This window comes from Piliocolobus tephrosceles, chromosome 4 (genome assembly GCF_002776525.5).
Source record: "Piliocolobus tephrosceles isolate RC106 chromosome 4, ASM277652v3, whole genome shotgun sequence".
Classification (NCBI taxonomy): domain Eukaryota; kingdom Metazoa; phylum Chordata; class Mammalia; order Primates; family Cercopithecidae; genus Piliocolobus; species Piliocolobus tephrosceles.
The window spans coordinates 49,533,011-49,555,371 of NC_045437.1; the positions used below are offsets into that span (position 1 = coordinate 49,533,011).

The following is a 22,361-nucleotide window of genomic DNA, read 5'->3' on the forward strand; positions in this document are numbered from 1 at the left end:
CTCAAAACAAACAAACAAACAAAAAATTACTTTATACAGTCGGCCCTTGAACAACCAGGTTGGAACTGCATAGGTCCACATATATGTGGATTTTTTTCAACTAAACACAGATGGAAAACAGTATTGGCAGGATGCAAAACCCGGGTATCCAGAGGGCCAATTTTTCATACACGTGGGTTCCACCAACTACAGGAGTTGAATATGCATGGGGGCCCTGGAACCAACCCCCTGAGTATACCAAGGAATGGCTGCACTTCACTGTATTTTCCAAATCATCCATACTTAAACAAACATAATATTTAACTTAAAACATCAGATCTGAAAGTTGAGGGCAGAACAAAACAAAGACCTGCAAAGTTTAATTAAACAAATCTTAAAACATTTAAAATACAAACTGGTATCCATCTGAGTGACTATAAAAGACCAGGTTATAAACCAAGCAGTGTGCAAACATGAGCTGTTTATTTTACAAGGAACAAGATATCCAGAAAAAGGAAGAGAAAAAAGCAACAACACTAAAAAGCCCTAAGAAGGGCAGAGAACCCACTGTGTTCAGCCAACAGGGACAGGGAATTATAAAACTCGAAGTTTTCTCACAGATTATACAAAAGGGCTAAAACCTGTTTTAAACACTGAAGGCACAGCTTTTGACTACCCTCTGCTCTGAGAGGTAGGGGGGCAGGAGGCATGTTATAATCCTGAAGATGCTAAAAATCCAAGAAGGCAGGCAGTAAGATTTAGCAACATAATAAAATTCTAGACCGACCGCAATCTGTAGGGAGGGATTAAACTAATATTGAGTAGCTAATTGTTACTGTAGTGATTTTTTGTTTTGCTTTTTTGAGACAAGGTCTCATTCTGTCACCCAGGCTGGAGTGCAGTGGCGAGATCATGGATCACTGCAGCCTTGACCTCCCAGGCTCCAGCAATCCTCCTACCTCAGCTTCCCAAGTAGCTGGGACTACAGGCACCCGTGCCCACGTCCAGCTAATTTTTTTAATTTTTTGTAGATACAGGGTTTTGCCATGTTGCCCCAGATGGTCTTAAACTCCTGGGCTCAAGTGATCCTCCTTGGCCTCGCAAATACTGGGATTACAGACTTGAGTTTTTCTTTTTCCCCCAAATCAACCATTATTAGCTATTCGGGGAGTAACCTGTCTCGGCTCTTTGCAATCAATAAAACCCAAATTTTAATTCTCCTTTAGTGCAAGTAGTTAATTATAGATTCTTGTCCATTATTTTAAGTAGAAATTGGCCGGATGCAGTGGCTCAAGCCTGTAATCTGGGAGGCCAAGACGGGCGGATCATGAGGTCAGGAGATCGAGACCATCCTGGCTAACCTGGTGAAACCCCATCTCTACTGAAAAATACAAAAAAAAAAAAAAAACTAGCCGGGCAAGGTGGCGGGCGCCTGTAGTCCCAGCTACTCGGGAGGCTGAGGCAGGAGAATGGCGTAAACTCGGGAGGCGGAGCTTGCAGTGAGCTGAGATCTGGCTACTGCACTCCAGCCTGGGCGACAGAGACACCGTCCCTCTCAAAAAAAAAAAAAAAAAAAGTAGAAATTGTTTTGATATTAATTTCTCATGACCAAAAGGAAGAAAACTCCTAATCTACTCCACTGTGAACAGTTTCGATGCAGGATGACACAATTCCACAGCGATAGCCACATTATCAGGGTGAAACTAATTCAAGCAGAAACGAGAGTAACAGGCTACATCTGCCCGTTGCCATCAATTAAGGAAAGAATGAGAACGTGGTATTGAATTCCGCGACATGAACTTGGGCAGGTGAGGGGAGAATAGAAAGAAAGGCAAAATACCAGTGGTTAAACCACCTCCAAATAATTTATTTTAAATAGGCTTTCTAAGGCATTTCAGTTCAGAAAACCGACGGGGAGAGGAAAAGAAACGAGGAATTTGCCTCTGGTTAAGTATCACATAAAACATTAGTCTGGGCAAAATCATGTATCTGTTATTCAACAGATAGTTCTTTTACATACAATGAAAATACTTGTTACTAGGGAGAAACAATGAAGTCCATGTGCAACAACCCACAGGGTATCAAATTTCCAGAGGTTCAAGGAGGAATTTTATTAAAATAATACCTTTTTAAAAGCTAAGTAGTTCTTTCACCTAAATCATCATCACCTCCATAAGTTACAATAGCTATCTTTTGCCAAGTTATCAAAAGCAACTAGAACTGATTAAACCTACATGATAGTAAATCAGATGAGAGGCCAAAGTTCACTGGCACTCTAATATTACTGGCATTGGTCTCCCTTGAGTTGGGTTTGTTTTTAAGCCTCTTGAAACCTTAAGTAAACAAATCTAACTGCCAATGAAAACTAACACACCCAGAAACTCTCAGCGAAACATTTACTTCATAGCTCCTAATACAGACCTGTCCTATTCCGGCTACAGGTGGCCTTGCCTGGAGGTAAAGGTCGAAAGAAAACACTTCCCAACACCTTATCATGTTAAAGCCAGGGGGAAAAAAACAGGGCTTTGAGTCAAGGGCAGGGACACAAAAACTATCATCTCAGTGATGAATACATACCACACAGCCTTCTTGGCTTTCCTAAGACTGCTTCATTTTTGCTCCTTAATTAACCAGAAAAAAAATTCATCTATCTTCCTAGATTCCCTTAAAAATCAGACTTATAGAATGTTAGAGCTAAGCCTTCAAGACAGTAATGTCTCGCCTATAATCCCAGCACTTTGGGAGGCCAAGGCAGGCAGATCACTTGAGGTCAGGAGTTCGAGACCAGCCTGGCCAACATGGTGAAACCCCGTCTCTCGTAAAAATACAAAAGAACTAATCAGGCATGGTGGTATGCACCCGTAGTCGTAGCTACTCGGGAAGCCGAGGCAGGAGAATTGCTTGAACCCGGGAGGTGGAGGTTGCAGTGAGCCGATATTGCACCACTGTACTCCAGCCTGAGCAACAGAGCCAGACTCCATCTCAAAAAAAAAAGATATTAATGTCTTTACCCTACACCTGACCAGCAGCAGCCAGCATCCACCTTTAGCCAGCCCACTCCCCACCGCACTCCCAGAGGCCAAAATAAACCTCCCCGGGAACCAGTGGCAATACCTTCATGACAATCAATCAATCTGCTCAAAGAACCCTGTGATGTCAGTTTCTGAGGTAGCTCGACCCTAACAGGATTTCTTAGAAAAAGTTTCACTCCAAACATCTTTTCGTTTTTATTTTTTCCGAGACAGGGTCTCACTCTGCCACCCAGGCAAGAGTGCCAGTGGCAGAATCACAGCACACTGCAGCTTCAACCTCCCATGCTCCGGTGATTCTCCTACCTCAGCCTCCTGAGTAGCTGGGACTACCGGCATACACCATCATGCCCAGCTAATTTTTTTTTTTTTTTTGTAGAGACAGGGTCCCCTTATGTTGCCCGGGTTGTTCTCAAACTCCTGGACTCAAGTGATCCTCCCACCTTGGCTTCTCTAAGTGCTGGGATTCCAAGTGTGAGCCACCACACCTGGCCTCTAAACATCTCTAAAGACAGTTTACTAACACTCATTTGGGAGGCATTTTTAAAGAGAGGAACTTTCCAGGCTTTCAGCAAATCACATCATACAGGAAGCCTGGTAAGATTAATAGTATATATTTTTAAAAGGAAATTGTTCTAATCTGTCTTTGCCTCACTGAAGTATTTCATAATGTTAACTCAGAATTAGTCACCGTGGTTTGTCATGCTGTTATCTATGTCAAAAGTTTAAAAGGCCTGCCACCTGCTATTCCAAAAACACCCTTGCCAATCTTGACCCAAGAGAGCACCCTTGGCAATGGTTTCTGTTTATCTCCAAAATGATAAGCAGAAAAATAAAAGGCAGCAGGGGAAGAAGCAGTTTTTGTTTTGCAAAAACCAAGTTCTTTCTGCATGATTTTTTTAGAAGCCATTTCTTTTCAAAACCTAGATTCACTCCTTGAAAATGGACTGATTTTCACCTTTTAGTAAAACCACTTCCACTTAGCCCACCCTCTTAAAATTGAGTAAAAACAATGCAACAACTTTTGCAACATATACAAACATTAATTATAAGAATAAAGTTTAACAAAGCACTAAAAATTCAGACAAATTTGGGGCTTTAATAAAAGATGTAAAGTTATTTTTTTAACACTTACCCACTCCTCGACATTGGGGGACTGCTCTTCATAAATGTTTTCCTTGTCCCACAAAATATTGGACTTGTCATACCTGTCCATCTTTCTTCGAGTTTTCACAGCAAAGAAAATTATTAAAGCAAAAGCCACAATAATCATGAAACCCAGTACAATGGCAATGGCCTAAAAAGGGGTGAAAAATATTGGCATAATTAGATTTTAAGTACTTAATCACAATTCACCCTCTACATACTATTAAAACCCTTATCTATCTAAGGCTCTACTAAATCCATGTGGTTTAACTTATAGAAAACTGAAGCAAATAGTTACATTTCAGACATATCATAAAACCTAACCCACACTAACTGGGCTAAGGCCAGCAAATGTACACACATATATACTACTTGATTCAATCCTCAGAAAATGCCTAACGTTAAAAACCATCAATCATCACCCTCATTTCAGAGCTGTAGAAAACTAGTTCCAAAGCTTGTGCATCTATGGGCCACAGTTTTATAAACAGATGAGAATGGCCAGTAAAGTAACTCAATCATTGGTATACTTCTAAAGGGCCTGAAAAATGCTATTCAAAAGCTTTAAAATAGCCAGTCATGCTTGTAATCTTGTTCAAAACACATGCTTGGCAAGCCTTTTTACAATGAACGTAAATTTCAGTCCACAGATCTCTATCTTACCAAAAATGATGAGGACATGGATCTAATCAAGCTATAAGTAGCAAATTGACTAATGATTCGTTTGGTCTGGTAGGTTTCTCTGTTTTAGGAGTCTTGCATACTTACTAGAAAGGGCCCTGTGACAAAGAAACTTCCTACTCTTAACAGTTCTCCCTGCAGTGATAGGATATTAAATGGTATATTGGCCTGGGAGGCACTTGAAGTTGAGGGAAGTAACAGGCCTCTGCCCTGGATGTCTGCTAATCGGAACAAGAGGCTCTCCTTCCAGCTGTCTGACAGTGAAATCATTTTTCAAAGACTACAAGTTTCAAGTAGTAAGAGAACTAAGAGGGATGGATGGGGGTGTGATGGGATAGGAGTATCAACCCTCAGTCCCTATCTACCATGGACATGTCTAAATGGCAACAACGAGCACTGTGAAAACCTACATCTGCAGGGAAAACCTTCTGTCTTCAAAATAATGGCAAACAGATACTAGAGGTCTAACTCCAAAGGAGTGACTCATTCAGGAATGGGAATTCCTAAGCCAGTGTAAGAAAAAAGGAAAACAAGGGAAAAAAGATTAGTAACTCAGAAATGTTTCAGATGTTAATATAATCAGGATGAGTCATGGTTACTGAGGTAGGTTTCTCAACCCCAACCTGCACATTTGAATCACTTGCATAGCTTTTAAACATACTTACACTCTGAAAACTATAAAACACTATTAAAAGAAGTTTAACAAGACCTACATAAATCGAAAGACATCTTATGTTCATGAATCAGAAGACTTGTAATTGTAAAGATGACAATACATCCAAAATTGACCTACAGATTCAATATAACCCTTCAAAATCCTAGCTGGCATTTTTTTCCAAAATTGACATGCTCATCTTAAAATCCATATGGAAATGCAAGGAATCCAAAATCTAGCCAAAACAGTTTTGAAGAACAAAGTTGGAGAACTCCCACTCCACAATTTCAAAACTCACTACAAAGCTACAGTAATCAAGACAGTATGGTACTGGCATAAGGACATATGATTAATGGAACTGAATTGAGAGCCCAGAATAAATGTCCACATTTATGATCAATTCATTTTTGACAAAGGCATGAAGAAAACTTAGTGGAGGAAAAGTCCTTTCAACAAGAACACTAAGACAACTGCATATAAACATGTGAAAGCCTTCGGAACCCTTGCTTCCATCACGCCCAAAATTAACACAACATGAATCACAGACCTAATGGTAAAAGCTAAAATTATGAAACTACAGAAAAGTTAAAAAACAGACAATGTAGAAATAAATCCTTGTGATCCTGAATTGGGCAAAACATTAGCTATGACACGAAAAATACAAGCAACAGAAGAAAAATTAAATAAACTGGACATCATCAAAACTAAAAACTTTTTTCTTTTTTTTTTAAGACAGAGTTTTCGCTCTTGTTGTCCAGGCTGGAGTGCAGTGGCACAAATTCAGCTCACTGCAACCTCCACCTCCTGGGTTCAAGTGATTCTCCTGCCTCAGCCTCCTGAGTAGCTGGGATTACAGGAGCGTGCCACCATATCCAGCTAATTTTTCTATTTTTAGTAGAGACAGGATTTCACCATGTTGGCCAGGCTGGTCTCGAACTCCTGACCTCAGGTGATCCGCCCACCTTGGCCTCCCAAAGTGCTGGGATTACAGGCATGAGCTACCATGCCCAGCCCAAAACTAAACACTTTTATGCAAAGGACACCATCAAGAAAGTGAAAAGATGCCTATAATCCCAGCGGTTTGGAAGGCCAAGGCAGGATCGCTTGAGCCCAGGAGTTCCAGCCCAGACTGGGCAACAAAGTGAGACCCCATCTCTAGAGAAAAATTTTTTAAAAAATTATCCGAGTGTGGTGGCATGCCCCTGTGGTCCTAGCTACACAGGAGACTGAGGTAGGAGGGTCACTTGAGCCCAAGAGGTCAAGGCTGCAGTGAGCCGTGACTGCACCACCGCATCCCAGCATGGGTGACAGAGTGAGACTCTGTCTCAAAAACAAAACAACAAAAATAGCCCAATTAAAACACGGACAAGTCTAGGCCAGGCGCAGTGGCTCACCCCTGTACAAATCCCAGCACTTTGGAGGCCAAGGCAGGCAGATCATGAGGTCAGAAGATCGAGACCATCCTGGCTAACATGGTGAAACCCCATCTCTACTAAAAATACAAAAAATTAGCCGGTCGTGGTGGAGGGCGCCTGTAGTCCCAGCTACTCAGGAGGCTGAGGCAGGAGAATGGTGTGAACCCGGGAGGCAGAGCTTGCAGTGAGCCGAGATCGTGCCACTGCACTCCAGCCTGGGCGACAGAGCAAGACTCCATCTCAAAAAAAAAAAAAAAAAAAGGCAAGTCGTCTACATAGCCATTTCTCCAAAGATAAAAGAGAAATGGCCAGTAAGTACATGATAAGAAGCTCAATAACATTAGCTACAAAGAAAATACAAATCAAAATCACAATGAAGTACCACTTCACTTCTCACCCATCAGCATGGCTAGAATCAAACAGACAATAACAAGTGTTGGTGAGGATGTGGAGAAATTGGAACTGTCATGCATCTCTGGTGTCAATGTAAAATGATGCAAACTCTTTGGAAAAACTCTGGTAGCTCCTCAAAAGAATAGTCACCATATGACCCAGCAATTTCACCCCTAGCTATAACCCAATTCAAGAAATCATTAAAACATAGGTTCACACAAAAACATATACAAGAATGTCTATAGCATGATTCTTTTTATCTTTTTGAGATGGAGTCTTGCTCTGTCGCTCAGGTTGGACTATATGGGCGCGATCTTGGCTCATTGCAAGCTCCGCCTCCCAGGTTCATGCCATTTCTCCTGCCTGAGCCTCCTGAGCAGCTGGGACTACAGGCGCCCACCACCATGCCCTGCTAATTTTTTTTTTATTTTTAGTAGAGACGAGATTTCACTGTATTAGCAAGGATGGTCTCAATCTCCTCACCTCGTGATCCGCCCGCCTCAGCTTCCCAAAAGTGCTGGGATTACAGGTGTGAACCACTGCGCCTGGCCTAGCATGATTCTTAATAGCCAATGTTGACACGGCCCAAATGTCTATCAACTGATAAATAAAATGTGGTTTATCCACATACTGGAATATTAGCAATAAAAAGGAATGAGGGAATGGCACAAGCTATGATATGGGTAAACCTTAAAAACATTATGCTAAGTAAAAGAAGCCCATCACAAAGGCCACATTGTATGATTCCATTTGTATGAAATACCTAGAGAATAGACAAATTTATAGATGTAGGATTAGTGGTTGCCTAGGGCTAAGAACAGTTAGGGAAGCAAGGAATGACCACTAACAGGTACAAGTTGCTTTTTAAGATAGTGAAAATGTTCTAAAATTGATTGTGGTGATGGTGGCACAATTCTGTGAATACATTAAAAACCACTGGTTAAGTAACCAAATTACATGGTATGTTGATTATATCTTAATGACACTCAGCCCCTCCCCCAGATTTATTTAGAAGTGGAGCCTTGTCATTAATATTTTTTAAGGGTTTCCAGAGTGAGTCTATTACATATCCCAAGTTGAAAGCCTCTGGCTAAGGAGATGGAGAAAAAACCCAACACACCACTCATACCTCCTGGGGATCCACAACACAGTAGTGATATAAATACTGATCCACGTAGAGTCCAGTAACTGCAGGTGTATAAAATTGGTTGCAGAGGGCATATATTTGTGAACCATACAGAGATCCAGAAGACTGAGCAGTTGGGTTGACTCCCATTATATAGACAATTGTGGCAATAAACACCATGATGCCCAGGATAGCACTCACTATTATCACACTTAAGTAATATCTTCTTGTTCTGGACATTTCGGATCTTATAACACTGGTAGCAAAGATCACCAACGCGGCAATGAAACAAAAGGCGGCCATGGCCAACATGAAGCCCTTTGCTGCTCTTGGGTCTGTATAGCCTCCGTAGCCATAGCCATAACCATAGCCATAGCCATAGCCACTTCCGTAGCTACCAAAGCCACTTCCTCCATAAGGGTAGCCTACACTACCTCCTAAAAGGGAAGTTCCATAGCCTCTGTCCCAGGCAAGCGTGGAGGCCACACATGCAAAGATGGCAATGCACATCACAATAATGAGCATAGACAGAATCCGAATCACTCCTGGAGGAGAGGTCCATTTGTAGAAGTGAAGAATTTCATCTTCTGGGTAAAAAGAGTATGCTGGCTGAGACAGCATCGGTCGAACATGCATCTCTCCACCATATACGTCATTGCTTGGTGCATAATGATTCGGTTTGCTGAAATGAACATGAAAATAATTTCAAGTTAGCACTTTTTGGTAGTAAGCAGAAAGAACACAACTTATTTGGAATAATTTAAACCATTGGGTAAATGAAACTAAAGCTTATCTGTGCATAGGAATCACCTGGAGGGCTTGTTAAAACATAAGATTATTGGCCTCTGGCCACAACCTATTGTGCTCAGACATCTGGGTTATCTCTGTTTGGGGGTATTGTAAACAGTTTAACTATAAACATCCTTCAATGTGTATTCTGGTATAGAAAAGTACTCATTTTTCTAGGGTATATATCCAGGAGAATTTCTGGATCACATATTTTTTTATCTTCAACTTCACAAACTGTTTTCCAAAGTGATTGTACCAATTACCTACAGTGGAACGGGTAACTGTAATATATCCATACAATGGAATGCTCCATAGCTATACTGTCCAATGTGGCAGCCACTAGCCACTTGGGTCTATCGTACACTTGAAATGTATCTAGTCCGGCTGGGCACGGTGGCTCATGTCTGTAATCCCAGCACTTTGGGAGGCCGAGGCGGATGGATCACTTGAGGTCAGGAGTTCGAGACCAGCCTGGCCAACATGGCGAAACCCCGTCTCTACTAAAAATACAAAAATTAGCCAGGTGTGGTGGTATACGCCTGTAATCCCAGCTATTCAGGTGGCTGAGGCACAAGACTTGCCTGAACCCGGGAGATGGAGGTTGCAGTGAGCCGAGATCATGCCATTGCACTGCAGCCTGGGGGACAGAGCAAGACTCCATCTCAAAAAAAAAAAGAAATGTGGCTAGTCCAAACTCAGATATGCTGTTAAAATGCACAGTGGTAAGTTCGGGGCGGGCAGATCACTTGAGGCCAGGAGTTTGAGACCAGCCTGGTAAACATGGTAAAACTTTATCTCTAGTAAAAATACAAAAATTAGCCAGGCATGGTGACATATCCCACTTACTTGGGAGGCTGAGGCACGAAAATCAAGAATCACTTGAACCCAGGAGGCAGAGGCTGCAGTGAGCCGCGATCACGCCCACTGCACTCTAGCCTGGGTGACAGAGCAAGACTCTGTCTCCAAAAAACTTTAAAAATACACAGTGGATTTCAAAGATATAATATGAAGAAAGAATGTAAAGCATCTCCTGAATCATTCATTTGTATATCAATCACATGATGAAATAATGTTTTAGATATACAAGATTAAGTGAAGTATATTAAAATTAATTTCTCCTTTTGGCCAGGCACGGTGGCTCACACCTGCAATCCCAGCACTTTGGGAGGCCGCGGCGGGTGGATCACCTGAGGTTAGGAGTTCGAGACCAGCCTGGCTAACCTGGTGAAACCCCATCTCTACTAAAAATACAAAATTAGCTGGGCGTCGTGGCAGACGCCTGTAATCCCAGCTACTTGGGAGGCTGAGGCAGGAGAATCACTTGAACCTGGGAGGTGGAGGTTGCAGTGAGCCGAGACCATGCCATTGCACTCTAGCCTGGGCAAAAAGAGCGAAACACTGTCTCAAAAAAAAAAAATTTCCTTTTATTTTTCTTGAAAATATAAAATTACATATATGGCTCATGTTATATTTCTACAGTGCTATGAAGCCAAAACTGATGAACTATAAATACATGCAGTTACAGATAATGCTGAAAAAAATGAAAAAATACATGTAGCATTATTATTTTTATATAAAGTTTTAGAACAGGTAAAACTGGCTGGACATGGTGGCTCACACCTATAATCCCATCACTTTAGGAGGAGGGCAGGTCACCTGAGGTCAGGAATTCGAGACCAGCCTGGCCAACATGGCAAAACCTCGTCTCTACTAAAAGTATAAAAATTGGTTGTGCATTGTGGTGGTTACCTGTAATCCCAGCTACTTGGGAGGCTGAGGCAGGAGAATTGCTTGAATCCAGGAGGTAGAGGTTGCAGTGAGCCAAGATTGTGCCACTGCACTCCAACCTGGCCAACAGAGTGAGACTCCGTCTCAAAAATAAATAAAACAGGTAAAACTAAACTGAAATGTTTAGGAAATACAAGGTGATAAAATGATAAAAGCAGGTAATGATCATAACGTCAGGACAGTGGTCTCCAGAGAAAAGGAGAGGACACAGGGAAGGACTTGGAAGTGTTCTGTTTCTTGACCTGGGTAGTGAGTATGTATGTTTGCTTGGTCTTGCCTCATGATCTCCTACATATGTTGTATGTCCTTTTCTTTATGTATGTTGCAGTTCATCATTATTTACAAAAGCAACACAAAATAAGTGTCAGATTAGTGGTGCACTACTCAATTACTATATTCTCTAGTATGTTTTAAAAACTGTATTGTCATAAACAACGTGTGTCCCCACCATGTTTTAGGCACTAGTAAGGAGGTTAAATAACTGGAACACAACCTCCACATGATACTGTGAAGCATGTATTGTGTCTTCATCTCCATTTTCTGGCATACAACTCCTAAAATCTTTGGAATCTCCAAAGTGATAAGTGTCCCTTATATGTTAATGAGATGATAGGTTCCTGGCAGCCCTAGAAAGCTTCAGGATGGGAGCTAGGATTAGAGGGTTGGAACTTTTCAGCCCCAAACCCCTCTGGACAAGAAAAGGGGGCTGAGGCTTACACTGCTCCCCAATGATTTAGTCAATCATGCCTGTGTCATATAGTTTCCATAAAAACCCAAAAGGACTGAATTCACAGAGCTCTGGACAGCTGAACATGTGCAGGTTCCTGGAGGGTGGCACAACCAGGGAGGGCCCCTTCCCACATACCTCGCCCTGTCCAACTCTTCATCTGGTGTTTGTTGGCATCCATTGTAATATCATGGTTGTTCATTCATTCATTCATTCTTAAAAGACAAGGTCTCCCTATGTTGCCCAGGTTGGCCTCGAACTCCCAGGCTCAAGCACTCCTCCTGCCTCATATTCCCGAGTAGCTGGGATCACAGGCGTGCACCACCACACCTGGTTTTTGTAATACCCTTTATAATAGACCAGTAATGATAAGTAGTGTTTCCCTGAGCTCTGCAAGCCACTTTAGCAAATTAATTGAACCCAAGGAGAGAACTGTGGGAATCCTGATTTACTGTAGGTGAGTCAGAAACACAGGCTACAACCTGAGCTTGTGGCTGCTACGTGAAGTGGAGGCAGTCTTGTGGGAATGAGCTCTGAACCTGTGATCTGGTGCTATCTCCGGACAGTGTCAGAACTCAACTGATAATCAGAGGACACAGAGTTATTGGCCACTGCAGAACTGATTACATGGTTGCTGGTGGGGAAAAATCCCCACAAATTCTGGTAATCAGAGGTCACAGACGTGTTGTGACAGAACAGCAGGAGAAACTGTTTTTGCCTATATTACACTCCACTACACTTATCAGGGTTAAAGCTGCAAACTACTTAGAGGAGGAAATCCCTATCAATGTTTGATAGCAAATTTGGAATTCAAAAATTCATTGATAAATCTTCACATGACGAAGGAGCCCAAAACTCCTCAACATTGCTTGTTTTAGATAATGGCAGGAATCACTCTTAAAACTGACAGAATGGAAAGTATTATGCTAAGTGAAAGAAGCCAGTTACAAAAGGCCACATATTACATGAGTCCTCCATTTATACAAAATATGCAGAATAGACAAATCTATAGAGACAGAAAGTAGACCGATAGTTGCTTAGGGCTGATGGAACTGGGAGATGATTGCCAATGGGTAGGTTTCTTTGGAGAGTAATGAAATGTTCTAAAATTAATTGTGGTGATGGTTATACAACTCTGTGAATATATTAAAAATCATTAAACTATCCATTCTAAATGGGTAAATTGTAAAGTATGTTAATTATATCTCAATAAAGCTGTTATTTTTATTTATTAATTTATTTTTTGACAAGCAGTTTCACTCGTCTCCCAGGCTGGAGTGCAGTGGTGTGATCTCAGCCCATCGCAACCTTTGCCTCCTGGGTTCTAGCGGTTCTCCTGCCTCAGCCTCCCAAATAGCTGGGATTACAGGCATGCACCACCATGCCTGGCTAATTTTGTATTTTTAGTGGAGATGGGGGGTTCTCCACGTTGGTCACGGTGGTCTCAAACTCCCGACCTCAGGTGATCTGCCCGCCTCAGCCTCCCAAAGTGCTGAGATTACAGGCATGAGCCCCCAGGCCCGGCCCTTTTTTTTTTTTTTTTTTTAGATGGAGTCTTGCTCTGTCTCTAGGCTGGAGTGCAGTGGCATCATCTCAGCTCACTGCAACCTCCGCCTCCTGGGTTCAAGTGAATCTCCTGCCTCGGCCTCCCGAGTAGCCAGAATTACAGGCAAGTAGCTGGGATTACAGGTTCACGCCACCACACCCAGCTAATTTTTTTTTTTTTTTTTTTGAGACGGAGTCCCGCTCTGTCGCCCAGGCTGGAGTACAGTGGCCGGATCTCAGCTCACTGCAAGCTCCGCCTCCCGGGTTTACGCCATTCTCCTGGCTCAGCCTCCGGAGTAGCTGGGACTACAGGCGCCCGCCACCTCGCCCGGCTAGTTTTTTTTTTGTATTTTTAGTAGAGACGGGGTTTCACCATGTTAGCCAGGATGGTCTCGATCTCCTGACCTCGTGATCCGCCCGTCTCGGCCTCCCAAAGTGCTGGGATTACAGGCTTGAGCCACCGCGCCCGGCCACACCCAGCTAATTTTTATAGTTTATTAGTAGAGATGGGATTTCACCATGTTGGCCAGGATGGTCTTGATCTCTTGACCCTGCGATCCGCCAGCCTCAGCCTCCCAAGGTGCTGGGATTACAGGCATGAGCCCTGGTACCCGGCCTGGCCTAAAGCTGTCATTTTTAAAAGCTGACAATATATTGCCAATGCCCATCTAAACAAGGCATTTAAAAGGAAGCTTCATTATCATTTGTACATAACAAAAACGAACATAAAAATATAAACCTTGGCAATCTCTCGAAACAAACATTAGCAACTGGTGACAGTAGTTGTCCTAGCAAAGACAAACTGTCACTCTGAAAGTTGAGAGAAATTCACTTTTCAGTGCAGACCCTTTGATACAATTTAAATTTACAAGTACACGTATCGTTTTATTTTTAAAAGCAAACACAACCATACTTACTGTTTACACATGACAGACTTTTTAAAAGAGAATAATTACAGGATTGTTTACTTACAATTCATCAGGTCTGTAAGGAGGTGGACTTTCAAGAGGCCTGGACGACATGGCTGATGTCAATGGTCAGCTGATCTTCAGGATGAGCAATGCCCTATAGCTTCCAAGATACACCAATCTAAGCAACAAAAGTAGGGTTATGGCATTACTACTGAGCTCACAATTTCTTTCTTTTCTTCACCCCCTCGCCCCCACCAAGAGAGGGTCTCACCCTGTCACCCAGGCTGGAGTGCAGTGGTCCAATCACAGCTCACTGCAGCCTTGACCTCCCAAGCTCAAGCCCTCCTCCTACCTCAGCTTCCGAAGTAGCTGGGACTACAGATGTGCACCACCATGCCCGGCTAATTCCTCTATTTTTTGCACAAAAATTCAAAATATATATAATTCCATATTACTTTTGAAAGTTCATATTAAATGAGAATGCATATGAAAGTGCACATATAGCAGCACTAGCACATACTAGCTCCTCAATGCAAACTAACAATCTAATGGGTTAAATGCCTTTATCATTAAAAAAAGGTAATAAAATGAATCTATAAATGGCAGAATTGTAGATATTTTCCCCTTATCTCCTTTTCCAAGTCTTCAAAACCGAGCATACTTTTTATACAAAGGGAGAAAAGACAATATGCATAGTATTAATTGGTCGTTTTCTGAAATTTTGTCCTAACGTTCTTCAGCACAAGTTCCTAAACATCTGAGAAGCAATTTCACTCACCAAGCATGTATTAAGTGCCTACACTAGACCAGGAGAGCCTGTGGGAGTGACGCATGAGAGCCAGCGCTGGGGTCCTGGTTCTTCCAGGCTGGTGTGGTGCTGATACACAGGTGGCTAGCTTATGGAACAGTGAGGAGACCAGGTGGGAACATGGTGGAATGGTGTAGTCTTTTAAAATAAGGTTACAGTAAGAATATAGTGGATGGAGGATGAGTAAGAAAAAGGAGGGCTTTGAAAGTCTAGTGGAAATGTCTCACTTCCTTCAGGTAGGAAACAGGGAGCCAGTTCATGATTCTCGGCAAGGGAGGTGTAAGTTTGATTTGAAACAAATTTGAAGGACAAAGTCAACAGTAAAAAGAAGCACCTAGAGTCAGCAGCAGCAAACCTAGGTGTGAGGCAACAATGAAAGACTAGCTTAGGAGACAGAAGATGGGAAGGAAACTACCGTTCAGCAGACACCTACCGACGTGCTGGGTGTTTTAAACAAAATCCTCCTTTCATCCTCTAAACAACCCTCCATGGTTGATTAGTCACTTTACAGATGCAAAGAGGGTCAGAAAGAGATGTAAAGTAATACGCTCAAGGTTATATGTATGACAGTGAGTCACTCAGATGTAACTTGAACCCAGATGATCTCCTGTGCTTTTCACTATGCTAGTTTGAAACAATGAGTTCCATTTGGGAAACACCAGCTTTTGTGGGGAGCGCACAGCTGGTGTTAGCATCCACGAGGCAGTGAAGATGGAGATCGTCTGCCTAGGTCTGGAGGTGGATCCATGGGCACCGAGAGCTCTCCAGGAAAAAGACAAGTCTCAGCAAGATGTGGTAAACACACAACTCCCAAACCTACAAAGCTTAAGGATTATTCTAGAAAACCCAGTGCTGGAGACACTGGCAAGGTACTTCCCACATCAGCTACAGAACTTTATCCCACTCCTTAGCTATGTTGAACCAACAATAAATTCTTTCCAGGCTATACCAGTGATTAGTAGAGTAGGGAACTTTGAGATCTACTAGAAGGTAAATTCCACGTGAACAGGAATGTTTGCTTGTTTTGTTCACTGATTAAAACAATGCCTGGCACATAGTAGATGTCCAAATAATTTGTTGAATGTTTACAGGAACCAGATTGGACCATGGATATCTCTGCCTGCAAAACCTCTTGTGTTTTCAAGTTGAAGGTAATGGAAAAGTATCAGAGTAACTTTAAAAGGTATGATCCTTGAATGACACTTGAGCAACATCTATAATGAGTATATTAAAGTATCTGATTTGTTTTCCTTTTCTAATAAGGCCTGTACAATCATACATTACTATACTAACAGCAGTACATCAATTCAAACTGTTAAAACTTTTTTTTAAATTAATGGCAACTCTTCCTTTTTTTTTTTTTTTGAGCCGAGTCTCGCTCTGTCGCCAGGATGGAATGCATTGGCACGATCTCAGCTCACTGCAACCTCTGCCTCCCAGCTTCAAGCAATTCTTCTGCCTCAGCCTCCAGAGTAGCTGGGACTATAGGCACATGCTGCCACGCCCAGATCATTGTTTGTATTTTTAGTAAAGACAGGGTTTCACCGTGTTGCGGATAATTAAATCTCTCAGAATTAAACTCTGCCCAACTATTAAATAAATCCTCAAAGATGGAAATACAATGTTAATAACACCAACACAATTAGCATAATTTTCCAAAGACATGAAGATGACTTTTCTACATTTTTGAAAACCACTTTATTAAAGTATACCATAAAGTGCAGAAATCGTAAGTGTACACAGCCCTGTAACTAGCACTCAAGTCAATTTCTCTATACTTTTTTTTTTTTTTTTGAGACAAGGTCTCACTCTGTCGCCCAGGATGAAATGCAGTGCCATCATCTCAGCTCACTGCAACCTGCCTCCCAGGCTCAAGCCATCCTCCCGCCTCAGCCTCCCAAGTAGCTGGACTACAGGCACATGCCACCACGCCTGGCTAATTTTTGTTTTTTTTAGTAAAGTATCACTATGTTGCCCAGGCTGGTCTCAAACCCCTGAGCTCAAACTATCCACCTGCCTTGGCCTCCCAAAGTACTGGGATTACAGGCATGAGCCAACACACCTGGTCAATTTCTCTATATTCTAATAATGGTGAAACACACACACAAATGAGCAATTTAGGCCAAAATGTTATGGTACTATAAAAAGGCAAAAGTCCAAACTGTCTTCCAAACTGATGTTCAGAAAAAGAACATTAAGGAAAACTGATTTTAGGCCAGGCGAGGTGGCTCACACCTGTAATCCCAGCACTTGGGAGGCAGAGGCAGGTGGATTGCTGGAGGCAAGGAGTTCAAGACCAGCAGACCAACATGGTGAAACCCCATCTCTGCTAAAAACACGAAAAATTAGCCAGGCATGTTGGTGCATGCCTGTAAACCCAGCTCCTTGGGAGGTTGAGGTAGGAGAATCGCTTGAACCTGGGAAGCGGACGTTGCAGTGAGCCAATATTGCGCCATTGCACTCCAGCCTGGGCAAAAAGAGCAAAACTCCGTCTCAAAAAAAAAAAAAAAGCAAGCTCGTTAAGAACAAGTCATGCCACACCAACTTCACTTCCTTTTCTGGGAAGGTTACCAGACTGGTGGATGAAGGGAATGCAGAAAGAAAGAATCCTGAGAATCTTGAGCACATCCTTGTGTGGGTGGGCAGATTCCCAAGGGGCTGAATTATGGCACCCCATTAGCACAAAAGAATGAACCATTTATGTCCACCTGGTGGGAGGTCTCCAGTGGTAACCACAAAGTGGAGGAGACAGCTTATCCAGATTTGCAGCTGACCAAACATGCTGGAAAGGATAACTAACCCACTGGCTAGGCCATCAACACTAAACAAGAACTCTCTGTAAAATAAGAATGATGAGTTTAAAACAACCTAGTGGTTTTAACAGCCCCCATTTACTGGCTCACAATCTGACAAATTCTTTATCTCCTCTAAGTGCACTCCTCTGTCAAATGCAGGAATAATCCTGACCTCTGCACTGGGATAAGAAAAAGTCTTAAAGAGCCAAGCGCTGTGGCTCACACCTGTAATCCCAGCACTTTGGGAGGCCGAGGTGGGTGGATCACGAGGTCAAGAGATGGAGACTATCCTGGCCAACTGGTGAAACCCCGTCTCTACTAAAAAAATACAAAAGTGAGCTGGGCGTGGCGACGTGCTCCTGTATCCCCAGCTACTCAGGAGGCTGAGGCAGGAGAATCTCTTGAATCCAGGAGGAGGAGGTTGCAGTGAGCAGAGATCATGCCAATGCACTCCAGCCTGGCAACAGAGCGAAACTCCAGCTCAAAAAAAAAAAAAAAAAAAAAAAAAAACAAAAAAAAACACAAGAAAAAGTCTTCAAGAAAATGGGCAACTGCATTCATCATAAGGTGGTTATCCTGAAAGTGAGAAATTTCAGTGCTTAGGCACTTAGGTATACTGTATCCATTTTCAAATACAGCTGACGCTCCACATCCATGGGTTTTAAATCCAGATTCAACCAACCTCAGACAGAAAACATTCAGGGGAAAAAAAATTAAAAATAACAAGGCAGGTACAGTGGTTCACACCTGTAATCCCAACACTCTAGGAAGCTAAGGCAGGAAGATCACTTCAACCCAGGGGTTCAAGACCGACCACAGCAACATAGCAAGACCCCATCTCCACAAAAAATTTTTCTTAAAATTAGCCAGGCATGGTGGCATGTGCCTATAAGCTCCAGCTACTCAAGAGACTGAGGTGGGAGGATCTCTTGAGCAGAGGAAGTTGAGGCTGGAGTGAGAGCCATGATCACGTCACTGTATTCCAGCCTGAGTAACAGTAATACCTTGTCAAAAAAAAAAAATAAACAGTAAAACAAAACATACAGATTTTTAAAACTACAATATCACAATTCTACGTAGCATTTACACTGTATTAGGTATTATAACTAACCTAGAGATTATTTAAAGTCTACAAGAGGTCTGGCTTGTACAACAGGCTCACACCTGTAATTCCAGCTCTTTGGGAGCCCAAGACAGGCGGATCACTTGAGGTCAGAAGTTCGACACCAGCATGGCCAACATGATGAAACCCTGTCTCTACTAAAAATACAAAAATTAGCTGGGCGTGGTGGTGCATGCCTGTAATCCCAGCTACTTCAGAGGCTGAGGCAGGAGAATCGCTTGAGCCCAGGACGCAGAGTTTGCAGTGGGCCAAAACTGCCATCACTGCACTCCAGCCTAGATGATGCAGTGAGATTCTGTCTCAAAAAAAAATTTAAAAAAAAAGTATACAAGAGCATTTAGGCCATATGCAAATACAAAGCTATTTTGTAACAGGGACTTCAGCCTCCTCAGATTTTAGTATCATGGGGTCCTGGAAGCAACCTCTCACAGATACTGAAGGGTGACCATATTGGTGGCATAAATGAGTCATTTTTAAAATGTAAACTGAATTTTTTTTTTCTTTTTCTTTTGAGACAGAGTCTAGCTCTGTCGCCCAGCCTGGAATGCAATGGCGTGATCTCAGCTCAGTGCAACCTCCACCTCCCAGATTCAAGCAATTCTCCCACCTCAGCCTCCTGAGTAGCTGAGATTACCAGCGCATGCCACCAGGCCAGGCTAATTTTTTATTTTTGGTAGAAATGGGGTTTTACCATGTTAACCAAGCTGGTCTCAAACTCCTGACCTCAAGTGATCCACCCGCCTCGGCCTCCCAAAGTGCTGGGATTACAGGCATGAGCCACCACGCCCAGCAGTAAACTGAATTTTTTAAAAGTCAATTCCATAGTACAGTATAGAGGAGAACTAATTTAACAATCGTTCATTTTTAAAGGTGTATTTCTTTGGTAAGAATTTCAACAAAAGCTAACAAGCGATCCCAAACTTTATTCACAGAAATAGTGCTCATATCTAGGAATAATACGCTATTAAAAAGAACAAACAAAACCTGATTTGTATATCACATTCTAAACTACGTGCCTCTCCAGGAGGGTGACTAAGATCATTAAAGATCTAGAAAAGCTGGCCAGGCACAGTGGCTCACACCTGTAATCCCAGCACTTTGGGAGGCTAAGGCAGGTAGATCACAAGGTCAGGAGATCGAGACCATCTTGGCCAACATGGTGAAACCTCGTCTCTACTAAAAATACGAAAATTAGTTGGGCTTATAATCCCAGCTACTCGGGAGGCTGAGCAGGAGAATCACTTGAACCCGGGAGGCAGAGGTTGCAGTGAGCCCAGATCACGCCACTGCACTCCAGCCTGGGAGACACAGCCGGATTCCGTCTCAAAAAAGCAAGAAAAAAAAAAACAAAAATAAAAACAAAAAAAAACGACTCATACGTACAGTGCAAAAGAACTATTGTTACACTTGGGAATGCCCAGTTTTCTAAATCACCATAAGTGCCTTCATGGGAAGTGTTTCTCTTTTCCAGGTATCCCAATAATACACCTGTTGCATAAGGGCCACACACTAACTGGCCTAGAAAGCCGCCGCCTCCTAAATTCCCCAAGCGGGCAGTGTAGCCAGCGAGCCCCGGGTCCGGCCTGAGGATGCCGCGGTTTTCCCCTCGGGCCCGGTGGCTTCCCGAGGAGCGCGAGGACCTCGGCGCCGCTCCCAACCCCTAGGCGCAGAGGCCATCTTGGCCCTTGACCCCCGCTCCCCGCAAGCTTCCTTCCACGCAGGCAACATGGCTGGCGTGCGGGACCGGCCCAGTCCCGGAGGTCCCCAAACTCCGTGGTCCGGCTGGGCGCGGGTCCCGGCGTCCGTGCGCCCCGAGGCGCTCCTGGGCAGCGCGCGCCCGCGTTCGCTGGGCAGGCACCGCCCGGAGGCAGTTCCGCCCCCCTGGCGGCAGCCCTTTTGGTCACGGGTGAGAATCCCAAGCGTGAGCAGCTTCCCTCGAACTACAGCTTCACTAGAAATTAACTCCCTGAACCCCAGCTTAAATCGGCGCGGGTTCACACAACTCCCAACAAGTGGATTCGAAGTAGCCAGTGTGGCCCACACCGTGACTCCCGGAATATTTCACAGACTGAATCCAGCCCCCGTCTCCCCGGCATACCCAAAGGGGTGGGGTGGGAGCGGAAGGGATGAAATTCCCCCTGGGATCTAAGCCGCCCGGACCAGCAAGCAGTCCCTCGCTGCAGCCTCAAGCTTAGGACCCCCAACAAGCTGGGCGCAGGACCCCTCTCCATGAGGGCCGCCCCCAAAACTGCAGCCCCAGAGCTGATGCAGGATCGTCGCTGTTCAGGAATGTCCTGCCTCATAAAAGTGAAAAGTTGCCCGCGCCGCTGAGGCACTGCTAGCTTTAAGCGTCTCCGCGGAATAAAGCTTGATCGGCGGCTCCAAGCCGCCCCCTGCCCGGGGAGGCAGCCTCCCAAGTTGGCCGGTGCTGCTCTCTCCGCAGACCCGCGCCTCTCCGGTTCCCACGAGTCCCAGCCCGGGGACGAAACTGCCACCGAAACCAGTGCGGAGCGTCCTCCCCCCGCACCTCCCCTAACAGAGGCGCCGCGGTCCCCCCACGGGGACCCTGGGGGCTCCCGTGCGCGCCTGACGCCGCGCCCAACACTCACCCACTTGCCGCACCTGGGCCCGACCCACCGGGGGCCAACGGAGCCAGTGAGCGTGCTCACCTGGCGGGCGCACCTGACGCCGCGCCGACCGCCAGAGCGCAGCCAGGGACTGGGCTGGGGACGTCTCCTCCCCCTCCTCTCTCTCCTTCCCCTCCTCCCCCTCCTCCCTACAACCGGCCCTGCCCCCGGGCATGCGCACCAACGTGGAGGGGGGGGTGCGGGAAGCCTGCGGGCCAGCGCCGAGAGACCCACCTGCTGCGTCCCGGACGGGCTCCTCGGCGCTCTGGCCCTAGCTCTCGGTTCTTGCCGCCTCCGCCGGAGGAAGCTGGGAGGGAGAGGTGGGCGCGGGACTGTAGGTGTGGTGTGTCGGCCTCCTCCCTGGGTGACCCATTCACCTGAAACTCGGATGGGAGGGGGCGGGAGGACGCAGCCCTGCTTCCCACACCCTGCCAGCGCGCTGTTAAAGGAACCACGCGATGTTCCGGCCTGAGGGGCGGAGCGCAGAGGAGAAGCGCGGGCTCCCAGAGGGCAGCACGGATGGGGGTCCCGGACCAGCTAGGGGTGCGTTTGGTGCTCCGCCTGCTTCACATGGAATCTTGGGTGTCTGACGGAGAGAGGCCGAACGAGGTCCGGAGGGGACTGTTTCCTCCGGAAAGGGTCTAGGCACTAAGCACTTTGATAGGAAAGGCACGTCCTCACGGGACACTTTTCTTCCAAAATTTGATTGAACTGTTGCTGGAAAAAGGCATCTAGATTTGTTGCTCCCACGAAAGACTCCTGGGAAAATTTCAAAACTCGTGTGTAAATATTGGCGCTATTTCTGAATCTCTAGATTCAGAATA

General features: G+C 44.5%; 1 protein-coding gene across 3 annotated transcripts in view; it reads right to left on the minus strand.

Annotated features, from left to right (window-relative positions):
* OCLN (occludin) overlaps positions 1-22,138 on the minus strand; it is a 58,227-nt gene extending 36,089 nt beyond the window's left edge. Inside the window, exons 1-4 of one of the 3 annotated variants that reach the window (XM_023207925.1) lie at positions 21,772-22,138; positions 14,246-14,362; positions 8,428-9,106; positions 4,144-4,305 (exon numbers count right to left, since the gene is read on the minus strand). In XM_023207925.1, the coding sequence (XP_023063693.1) occupies positions 4,144-4,305; positions 8,428-9,106; positions 14,246-14,295 (891 nt within the window). In that variant the 5' untranslated portion in view covers positions 14,296-14,362; positions 21,772-22,138. Of the gene's footprint in view, positions 1-4,143; positions 4,306-8,427; positions 9,107-14,245; positions 14,363-21,519; positions 21,631-21,771 lie in introns of those variants that run through there. The other 2 variants (XM_023207924.1, XM_023207927.1) reach the window with 2 other exon arrangements.
* Between the last annotated feature and the right edge of the window lie 223 nt (positions 22,139-22,361).